Source organism: Mastigoproctus giganteus, chromosome 7 (assembly GCF_048544385.1).
Source record: "Mastigoproctus giganteus isolate SK-2022 chromosome 7, ASM4854438v1, whole genome shotgun sequence".
NCBI lineage: Eukaryota > Metazoa > Arthropoda > Arachnida > Uropygi > Thelyphonidae > Mastigoproctus > Mastigoproctus giganteus.
In genome coordinates, this window is record NC_143581.1 from 75421839 (window position 1) to 75434031 (window position 12193).

Sequence of the window (12193 nt, forward strand, 5' to 3'; positions counted from 1 at the left end):
GGGAGTGCAGTAGCACATGCTGTTTGAGTAGACCGGGATTCAAGCCCCTGAAATACAGTCGATCTGCCAACTCCCACTGGACCAGCGTGGCAGATTATGGTCAGTTTCCCCTCAACGTGAATCATTGAGGAGGCTTCCATCCTGCAGTGGATTGATAATGGCTGCTTTTTAACCTTTTTATAGTTTTCAAAATCAAAGTCAATATTTTACAGGCAATATAAAAGGGGTGGACAAAATAATGGAAAATGAAAATAACAGAAATTCTGTGGGGGGGAGGGTAGAAGAGGCGCAGATAAAGTATGAGTTCATAATTGTCCACAAAAAATTTTCCAAGTCTATTGATGACTACTACCCAGCAAAGAGACAAAGAAAAAAAGAAAAAATCCACAAACATGGGTTATAATTAGTTGCAGTAATTAACTAGAGAAATCAAGAAAATAAGTTGTAAAGCTCTCACATACCAATTTTTTTTTTTAGAACATATTTACAATTGGTTAAATTTACTCTGCATTATGAAGTTAAGGCAAGAATTCTAGGATGTGATTTTAGTTTATTTCTGCTACAATTTTAGGTAAAATTTAATTTCTCAATTTCTGTGAAAAATTCAGTTGATAGAAAAAGGAGAGATGGAGGGAAAGTTGCAGACAATGAATGTTACACAGTGAAGATATTTAGAGGTAATGGTTTACCCTTCCCTGAGAGTGGACATTAACAGATGTCAAAGATACCAAAAAGGGACAAACTTCAATTCTAAGAGAGTAACGTAAGAAGGGGGAGGCTGTGTTTTCTTTTCTTGAAAAAGAGGGCAAACCCACCACCTTCACTGTGACATAGAAAAAATATTGTAGGGAATTTCTATTGGTCAAAGAGGGACGTAACCAGGCTACACGGATACCAATAACCAGACTTTATACATTTGAAAGAAAATAAAAACTAGGTTGTCACTAGTCTGGTCAAGGCTCTTGGAAAAGAAGTGGAGGTGGATGCTAGTATAGTGTTATCATGGTCACAGTGTGTTGGTATTTTGGATAGGGTGAAGTGTGGGTAGGGGTAGCACGTGTAAGAAAAAGTGAAGGAGAAGGGGTGTACTTTCCCAGCTGAGAAATTCAAAAAGGCCCTAGAAGTGAAATTAAAGTAATACAGTGAAAAAAAAAACAGTGGGATATGCCGATCAGTGAAATGAAGTTAAGTTGGGATGAAAATCTAATTATCTAATTTCTGGAGATCTGATTCAAGGATTGACTTCCAGAGGAGAGAGCAGGTGAGGCAAACCCGAGCTACAGGTAAAGGGAATGGTAATAATGAATTCCTGAGAAATCACAAACAGTCACCAATACTAAACTTGCTGGGACAATAGGAAAATTTTCTTTCCCAGAATGGCATTCAGTTTTTCAGTTTGCCTGCCATCAAACCTGCCTGTGTAGAATGATTTTCATGTGTGTTCAGTTTCTTCACGTCGTGGGAGGGACAGTAATTGTGTGAGCATGTGGCTTCTGGGTGGATGATAAAGGTGACAGTCGTAGATAGTGACCATATACTTTTGGAGCAAAACCAAGACAACTGGGACAATGAGACTGTTTAAAAGAAGGAAATCCAGGAACAAAACCAGAACAATGTTAGTGTTCTCATCTTTTTAATTACATGCACATAAACTGCACGTAGCTGTTCATTAAATGTTAATTTTCGTTTTTTCATTGAAATGGCAAGGCTGAAAATTAAAATTATTTTATTAAGGTAAGCCTTCTCTAGTGGAGTTTTAAACAATAGATACTTTTTAATGAAAAATATTTGCTCTGAGGATAGCTAGAGAAAGGTTCACAAACTGCCAAGCACCCACAGGCTGCTGTCTAGTTGTGTAATAGATAACACTGCTGTGTTTGAGATTTAGTATAGCATGATAATTTATTTATTCCATATTTATTGTTTACTTAAGTAACTTGGAAGCCATAAATTCCTTAGGAAAAAAAAATCCTTAGGAAGTTAGTGTTAATTAATCTCTATGGAATAGAAAAATTGACCAATAAAAAATTCACAGTTGAAATAAAAATAGTTTTAACCGGAACATACACTAAACTTGCTGGGATAACAGTCTAAAATCCGGGACTGTCTCTGGCTAAACTGGGACATATGGTCACCCTAACCATAGCGAACATGTTCCCAATTTTCTGGAATTGAAGAAACGCTTTTCTGGCTTTTACAGTGGTACTGTATTACTTCACAAAAGTACTTATGGGGCAGATGTGGGAAACCACTGGTGGCACCTGACCCAAACACTATGTCCAATAATCCAATAATCTGTTGTCCTGGATGAATTTCTGGCCTTGGATCTGGGTCCTGTGGACACACTGGCTTTTTTGGATGACTTGATTCTCCTGGTGGAAGGAAACACAAGTGTGGTTGTAGAGGAAAGATATCACGCTGCACTCTGGCAACTGCAGGAGTGGGCACAAATGCATGTGCTCAGGATATTGCCAAAAAAAAACAAAATCAATTTTACTAAAGGGAAATTTAGATATTAGGAGACCTCTGCTAATAAAAATTGACAGAACTACAATTAAATGGTATCAGAACTAAAATACCTGGGGATTGTATTTCATTCAAATTAACATTCTATCCCCACCTAACATATTTGGCAAAAAAAAGTGAGAAATTATGCCAGCATGATTGCTGAGATCAGCAGAGTGGATTGGGGTCTTAAAAGAAAGGCCCTGGAAATTATCTAGCATGCAGTATTTATCCCTGTCATCTCCTATGGAGCACATGGTTCATCTGCATGGCCATAATTAGAAACAGGAGAAGTTTGGTGATTGTGAGAAGTATAGTTGGAAACTATACTTCTCACAATCACCACAAAACTCTATGAGATATGGCCAAACAATTGGGAGCAAGAAATCAGAGGTGAAGTCACCCATAGATTTCTTCTTTGGACTAACCATTGGTGGCTATGGTTAGTCCAAAACCACCAAAGTGGTATGCCCTTGGATTGTACACCACCTATATACTGACAGGTCATGGCTCCCTAAAGGCCAAACTAAATTCCTTGGGGCTGACCGATGACCCCAACTGTACTTGTAGCAAGAGCAAGGTCTGGGCATGTTCTATATGATTGCATAATTTATGAAACACAAAGAACAGAACTCATAGCAGAAATTGACCCCCGTCACAGGGGACAAGAGTATTTATTCATAACAGAGGATTGTCTATGTAAGGCTTTCACCAACTACACTCAGAAAGTTTTCAAAATCAGAAAAAACCTAAAGAGAAGACAGGCCCTACAGCCTCTCCCACTATCAAACAATAATCAATAGTCAAAACTGCCCATGTCTCCCAGCACGCCCAAATGATGACATTCTAATCTAGCAAGGCACACGGAGTTGTCTTCAACACCCTGCTTAGACACCCAAAATTGACATTATTAATGGATGGTGACTGGACATGTTCTCTCCCACTGGGAGGAGATGTCCAGTCACCATCCGTTAATAATGCAGCCAGGGTTGCACCTCAGCTAAAAAACAGTAGTGAGCTGAGGTTCTCAGTGGTGCAATGTTGAGAGAAAGAATTGAATGTGAAAAACCGAGCGAATGACGATGTATGGGTGTGAGAATGTAGGCAGTGTGACTGGGCTGAATATTCAATGGATGTGAAAGAGTAGAAACCACATGAGAAACAGTAGTTGTGGTGAAAGAGAGTGGCTGTGTATTATGGTGAAAGGGAATGACTGAACATTGTGGTAAGTGAGTGAATGAGTATTATGGTGAAAGGGAATAACTGATGCTGGAGTGAACATGGATACTTGAGGGGATTGTGTGAATGATTACACATTTAGTACTTTTACTTATTTTATGTTTATATTATTAATAAGATTCATATTTATCTTACTTTATCTTCTTTTATTTTATTTATTTACATTGAGCATTTTGAGTCTTCATGTTACACCAACATACCCACTGCATATCCCCGGCATGTGAGAGATGATGGATCAGTGGGGAAAAAAAAAATTTTTAATAGAAAATTTAAGAAAAATATATCTGAATAAAAGTAAAGTGAACGAGCGTACTACAAATTGTCTCTATTTTCTAGCCCCCCCCTCACCGGATAGATTGATGGCCCCACGGTCATCCAAGCAGACACCATGCTGTAGCTCTTTTCAGCTGACATGGTGTGGGATGCTGACACTGGCTAGAGTTAGATCCCTGGCCAGTGTGGGACAGAGCTGTCTACAGGTGCTCCAACATAGGGATCCCTTTCCCTCTGTGGGAGCCACCCTTTGCCTGGTAGTTCACCCTACTGTCAACTTTCAGTTCCCACCCTGGACCAGGATGGCATCCTGTGCTGGGGTCCCCTTGCTGTCCTCCCATTTTCAACCAGGTGGGTACCTCCACTACAGCCCCCTCTATCACTTCTACCACTTTATCCTTTATCCTCCCTTCTTCCTATCTCCCCACTACCTTTTCTAAACTTCAATTTTTTTTTTTTGGCCCTCCCTGCCTGTAGCCTTGGCTACCTTGGGGTTTGCCCTGCCAGAGCTTACACTGCCTACTGCCTGGCCCACCTCCTCATGGGGTTAGAGGTAAAGTAGAGGTTTTTGTGTCCAAACACAAGCTCCTAGGCTAAGAGGCCGGATGAACAGCAGAAACAATGTAACCCTCACTAACACTACACGAACACAACTAACCTACGTAAATCTGGCCTTTACAGTGTTTTGTATTCATCACAGAGTTAAACGCAGAGTTGGAGGAAACCCCTGGAGCTGCATTACAAATAGAACTACACACTATGTCCAATAAACCAAATACTACCACAATATGTCTGACAACGAGTTTGATTGCATCGACTGACAGCCAGCAATTGCCTTACCAAAAGTCGGATGGATCAGGGCACCAATGAGGCCCAGGATGACTGGAGGACCGCAGACCTGGTCCTGCCAATAAGAAAAAGAACATAGTGAAAAAACCCAACCAAGAGACTAGTACCAGCAACCCAACAGAGATCCAAGACCTACCAAAATGACTCATCCCCTGCTCTCAGCCAGCATTGCAGAAGGGTCCAATTATGGATCAAGTATTGGCTCTCCACAGTGAGCTGGAAACACTAATGGTGAAGTCCAGCAACAGAATTACCACTGCCCTTCAGGAGACATACAAATGTGGTCAAAAATGGAGTACTTACTTATAACCACTCACACACAGAGTGAAAAGCAGTGGTGAAGCTGGACACTTACTTAGACAGGCGGGGGGGGGGGAGTGGAATCCTTCAGCATCCCCATTCATATGGGCTGGCACAATTGGAAAAGTAAGAATCAAACATGTTACAGTGCACTTGCTCTTATGCCCAAGCTTTGTGGAAAGAATCACCAATCAGCCAACCTCAAAACAGTGGACAAAAAAATGCACCAGGAAAAGAAACCCAACATTGTCATCTATGTCTACTTGAAAATTCTTCAACCACCACCAGTGAAGCCATCAAAGAAGCAATGACTAAGCATATAAAAATATAAATGTGAAGAATCTAAAAGTAAATGCCATTTGGAAAACGAGAAATACAGGAATTATAGTAGAAAACAGCCACTCCTGCCAATGCAAATGCCCTACTCCAATCTCACTTGATAACAAATCTTAGCCTATGAGCAGAATCCCCCCCCAAACCCAAAGCACCATCTATCATCATCTTTGATGTTCCCAGCAAATCTCCCAAGAAGGCTTCTTGAAACGGTTCATGAATGTAACTTCAGCGACTAAATCACAAAAGAGGACCTGCAAAAAGGCTTTCTTTTTTTCTACCTAAATACAGCACAACGACCAAATCCAAATGAAATGTTAATTGGATCATTGAACTTGCTCCCAATATATGGAATATCATCATAAAGAGAAAATGTACATTGGCTGGAGGTCCCACAGGTACAGAGTTCATCTCAGTGCCAAAATGTTACAGATGCCACATTCGGGCATACAACACATACCTGTACTGCTACAGTGTCCATTTGTGGGCACTGTACAGAAAAAGGGCACATATACAAAGAGTGTCAAAAGAGAGACGTTGTTGTTGTTATTTGGTTTTTAGGAGCATTAGCAACTAAGGCCATATTGCTCCGGGATATGCGGTGGTCATTCTCTGACCTTTCCGCATCCTCCATATTTGGTAGTGACGGGCTCGAACCCCGGTCTAATCAAGAAGCGTGTGCTACGCACTGCTGCTCCTTCCCACCTGGCTACAGAGACGCCTCAAAAGAGAGATGACCCCCCCCCCAGCTGTGTAAACTGCAAGATGAACAAAATTAATCATGATCATTAAATGCAAGATCCCAAGTTGCCCTACATATCAAAAAAGTAGAGAGATTATACCAAGTAAAGAGATCATTCACTGTAGCAAAACAATGACTCTAAAGCTCCATTTTCAGTTTAGGGAACAGCCATGAGTCAGACAGCCAAGGTTGGAGGAGTAGGGAGGCTGCTGCATACTGCTTTTTTTGCAACTAAGAATTATCTCCATGTGACTGGGCACATTGTCATTGTGCAGGATCCAGCCATCCTTCCATAATTGATGTCATCTTTGCCTCAAATTCTCACGTAAATGTGTGAAAACTTCAACATAGTATGCAGCAGTAATGCTTCTACTCAGTCACAAATTTGTGGTGCACTATTTCCTCATCACTGAAAAAATCAATCAGCATGACTTTCATGTTGGATTTTTGTTGCATGAGACTTCTTAGTCTGTGGGGATATTTTTGTATGCCATTTGGATGATTCCACCTTGGTCTCGTGGTTGTAGGAAAACATCCAACTTTCATCCACAGTGACCACATTTCTCAGGAAGCTTGGATCCTGTGTAGACTTTTCAAACAAATCACTTTCAATGGCTTTCCTGCAGTCTATTTGATCAAATGTGGAACTAATTTTGCACACACGATGCATCCCTAAATATTGAGTCAGGATTGTGTATGTGTATTGCAACTACAGGCAGTCCAACTTCAAGAGAAATTTCAACACTAGCCATATTCCTATCATTTTGCACAAGTTTCTTCACTTTTGTGACAATTCTGTCATTTCATGATGTCAAAGGGCATCTACTGTGAGGTTCACCTTCTAGCGTTTCCTGTTCATTTTTAAACTGATTAAACCACTTATAAACTGCTGTTTTCTTTAAAGCATCATCTCCACAAACTTTCTGTAATGCATGCAGCATCTCTGTAGCACTTTTTCCGAGTTTAATGAACTTGACATTAGCACACTGTTCAAACTGCTACATTCCACAATCAATCAGCTGTGACACGAGTGGTTGAGCCAGTTCCGACTTGACATGCATGCGCACCAAGGTCAATGCTCCGCTAAACCTTACAGCCAATGCACAAACTATTTAAATACTAAATGTGTGATTCTGGGAATTTTTTGAATGTACTATGTATATATATATATAATATATACACACACACACACACACACACGCACATCCCCACAACAGGGTATTTCATAATATGTGGGCTGCACTTTCAGGATCGGCTCAGGAATAAAAACACTGAAAAAAGTATTTTAAACATTGAAAAGTCTATAGCCATATTTAAAATATGGCTATGGAGTTCTCAATGATAAAAATAAAACAATAAATAAGGATAAACAGACATTTAATAAAACTTTTTTCATAATAAGAAATTAAACTTTTTCATTTTGCTGATTCTTATATATTTTTTGGTATTTTATTACCTTTTACTATATAGCCATTTTTTAAAATTTATACAGCAACAGTTTTCTGTAACGGTCCAAAATCAGACAACTTATATCAACTTATTTTCTAGGTTTTCAGGTTCTGAATCAATTCTGGAAATATTATAAAACACCTTATTATCTTATATATTATCTGTCCACATTATAAAACACCCTATATATATTATCTGTCCACATTATAAAACACCCTATATATATTATCTGTCCACATTATAAAACACCGTATATATATATTATCTGCAGCTGGTAACTCAACCTCAGCAAGAATTGCACAGAAATCAATGAATGATACTACTTACCATTGCATTTCCAGAAACAAATCAAGGTAAGCCACCCAATGCTCATAGCCCAGCCTGTTCTGTGTAATGCTGCATAAAATGCAGTAACTCTTGAATTTACTATAAATCCTCTTCTATAGTTGTATGGTCCATAAATAACTGATGTCATGCAGCCAGATGCAATCAGCCACCCAACAACTTCAATAGACTGTAAAAGAAAATAAATAAATCCCCTGGGAAAGCAGAGGAAGGGAACAGGAGTATGGAAGGAAAAATAGGAAAGCTTTCATTAAAATATTTGAATAAATTCCAAGGATAAAATTCATTTAAAAATCATGAAAACTGATTACCAATAAAACAATGTTCACAGTTAGGGACTTTCTGTTGTAAGCAACGTAAACTGTTTGTTTTCAGGAGGTAAGATCTAGCATTTTATTGATATTGATTTTGCTGGGGGGAAAAAAAAAAAATATATATATATATATATTGCAACAGACGTATACCACATCTTTTGCTAACAATGTTGCCAGCAAGTCCGATGTTTTAACTGTCGGCTTTCTCCACGTTCACGTGGAATTTGGCAGGAATAACTGCGGATATTTCTGTAGCTCTTATTTTGTATATATGACAGACAGATGGGTTTTTATAAACTTTCATTGTTCTATTTTCCTTTGTAGGCAGTGCTCTTATGTCTTATGAGCTTGTATATGTTTAACATTGTCATTTACTCACTTTTTATGCCTTGTCAACATCACAAAATAAAAAAGTAAGCAACATTACACTTTCTCCTGTTTGTCCTTTTCTTTCTTTTTTTCTTATAGCAATGTTTTCGATGTAATTTTTCAATTTAAATATGAAAAAAATTAAATCATCTCACAGAGAAACTGAACTGTTATATACACTGCCCAGTCAAAACAGACACCATTTATGCATGTGGGATGATTTACTACTGCCAGGCAGTGCCCAGTATAGCATGTTGCACCAAGCAGCAACAACATAGGGTGCTCTGCCCCATGGTTCACTTTCTTTCCCCCAGGACTTCCCAGAATACCTGCTATCTACCCTTCTCATTTGCCTGGTGGGTGCCTCCTACTCACGTCCACCTTATTCTTCATCTGTTCCCCCCCCCTAGTACTACTACTATCCTTCCTACAAAAGGATACCCTGTGTCCACATGCCTTTTACCCCCCCCCCCCCGAGGAAGGGTGGGATATCTCTCTCTCCTCAAGACAATATTTTACCCGGAACTTCTGTTCCGGGTAAAATAATGGAGTCACTGGTTAAAGATGCATTGCAGGATCATCTAAACAAGACTGCAGCAATAATTCAGACACAGCATGGGTTTGTTAAGGGAAAGTTTTGTCTGACAAATTTGATAGGATACTATGATGTGGTTACAAAGGAACTGGATGCAAAAAATAATTTTGATATCATATATTTGGATTTCAGGAAAGCTTTTGACACTGTTGTGCATGGAAGACTATTGTACAAATTGGTGCAGAATGGTATTAAGGGTAAGTTGCTACAATGGATAAAAGGATGGTTAAGTGGCAGAAGACAGAGGGTGGTAATCAATGGGTGCTGCTCTTCTTGGACTAATGTTATTAGTGGAGTCCCACAGGGTTCAGTGTTAGGTCCACTGTTGTTTTGTATATTTATCAATGATATTGATGAAGGTATATCAGGCTTAATGTCGAAGTTTGCAGATGATACAAAGGTTGGCAGGGTTGTTAATGACAGTAATGGCAGTATGCTACTGCAACAGGATCTAGATAATTTGGGCAGATGGGCTAAGAAGTGGCACTTTGCATTTGTCAAGTTTAACCTTGACAGATGTAGAATAGATGTGCGGAAATTTGTCTTTAGCCAGCGGGTGGTAATTGCCGGAACAAACTTCCATCTGTCGTGGAAGTTGATAGGTTGAATAAATTTAAAGAGGAACTGGACAGGCATTTGGAGGGAATGGCGTGATTTTTTTTTTTTTTTTGGCTGATGCTGCATAAGCTCATACACTTGCTTTCTTGCATCACATGCCACTACTACTACTAGTACTACAACCTTCTGTTTAGCTTTATTCTTCTTTCTCTCATAGGGAGAAATGGGCATCCCCTTCCCTACAGGATACCCCTCTTTCCTCCTTTCTTACGCCTTCTGGCAGATGTTTTATGCTCCCCTTAAATAATTTTTTTCTTTTTTTTCTTTTTTTTTTTTTTTTTTTTTTTAACTATAGCATCTCCCCAGAAAGCTCAGATGACTCTGGAGTTAACCCCTTTGGAGTTTACCACCCTATTCTCCTGGTCCGGCTCTCTGTGCTGGTGGACAATAAAAAGAAATCAGTGGTGTTTCTTGGGGCTCCAAAGCTAAGAGTCCAGATAAACAACACACACACACACACACACACACACACACACACACACACACACACACACACACACACACACACACACACACACACACACACACACATTACTCACATTCTGGTCTTTACAAAGTATTGCAGTATTGCATGCATCACAATGGTACTACTGTGAAGTTGGGGGTCCCACAGTGCTACCATATAAATTACACTATACACTACGTCCAGTCAAACCACATGACCACTTCCCATGCTTTAGTAACCTCCTGTTCCTCCCTGCCTGGCAACACAAGTGTAGAAGTCACAACTAGTAAATGTGATGCTGCATGCAGGTTCATGGCACACAGTCCATATGAAGTACTTCATCGACATGATTAAGGGCCACCGACAGACAGAAAGTCTGTCGGTGGCCCTTGCCTATAAATACTTTCCTCTTTTTCTCATTTTCAACTTCTTCTCTTTCATGTACAGGGTAAATTAAAGTTTCCCTATGTAGAGGGCTCTGGAGCGAGTTCTAAGACGAGAAATTTGGACAACAGGTACAATTAGGAATGCGCTCGCCATTTATTGGAAAAAAAATTAGTTACAAAATTTGTCACTATATGGTGCTGTGGCAATACAAATTACTTGAACAGTGCTACAGTTGTTCAATGTGTCCTCCATTTTAGTCAACAACAGTTTCCATTCAAAGAACATCATTTTCTACAGCAGAACGTAACATGTCAACTGGAATAGACAGCACATGACATCTAATTCTGTCCTTCAGATCTGCCAGAGTTTGATATCCTTCCTGATACAACTGGTTCTTCAAAAAACCCCACGACCAGAAGTCGCATGAGGTGAGGTCCGGTGATCGGGATGGCCAAGATGTCTGGAAACAATGGCTGATGACCCGTTCGTCTGTACAATGTTGCCTTAGCAATCTTTGGACACAATGGTGGATGTGGAATGCGCACCATCTTGCATGAATATGGTATCCTGAAGGCACACATTGTTGCAGCTCTAGTATTGCGAAATTTGTCAACATTTTATAATATCGCTGTCCAGTGACTGAACAGGTGCGGAGTCCAGTCGGTGTTACCTTTTCAAAAAAATATGGTCCAATCATGAATGTGGCCTTAAATCCACACCACACTGTCACTTTTGGAGAATGCAACTCGACCTCTTGGATAACTCGAGGGTTTTCTGTTGCCCAAATGAGACAGTTGTGCATATTCACTTGTCCATTTAAGCAGAAGTGGGCTTCATCACTCAAAAGGATGTTCATGGCCAAGTGATATCCACTGTCATTCGTGCCAGAAACTGAATTGCATATGTGAAACGAATATCTGCATCACCATGCTTTAGCTGCTGTAGTATGTGCATCTTGTAAGGATAGTACCACAACACCTGACACATTACTAGCCTTACAGTGGAATACAGCATGTCCACTTCACAAGAAACAGCTGGCAGACTTGCTCTACCGCATGGAGACTGACTTGATAAATCCATGACAGCCATAGCCATATCTTCAACATGAGAGGAGTCCACTCATTTTCAACCTCTACCTGGTTGAATACCAAGATATCCTGTCACTTAAAATTTCGCAATCATTTTGCAGACAGCACAAACAGTCATACGTCCATGCCTTATGCACTTCTGATGCCAGAATTCTCCGATAGCTGCAGCTGCATTGTTGCTGTTCTGATAGTACAGCTTCACTAATAGCACCTTTTCCTGCAACATTGTTGGCATTGCTGCTGTAGTGCAGGCAAACATCTACTGTATGATTTTGAAGAGACTGGTTTACTTTTATACAGTACAGTAGAGCTGAGTAGTGGCACTGTGGCAATAACTTACGT

General features: G+C 39.9%; 1 protein-coding gene across 1 annotated transcript in view; it reads right to left on the bottom strand.

The window, feature by feature from the left end:
• Window positions 1-12193, bottom strand: part of LOC150083005 (nose resistant to fluoxetine protein 6-like) — a 167613-nt gene that overhangs the window by 25118 nt on the left and 130302 nt on the right. Inside the window, exon 10 of the mRNA XM_090378350.1 lies at window positions 8018-8204. Within this exon, the coding sequence (XP_090234476.1) occupies window positions 8018-8204 (187 nt within the window). The remainder of the gene's footprint in view (window positions 1-8017; window positions 8205-12193) is intronic.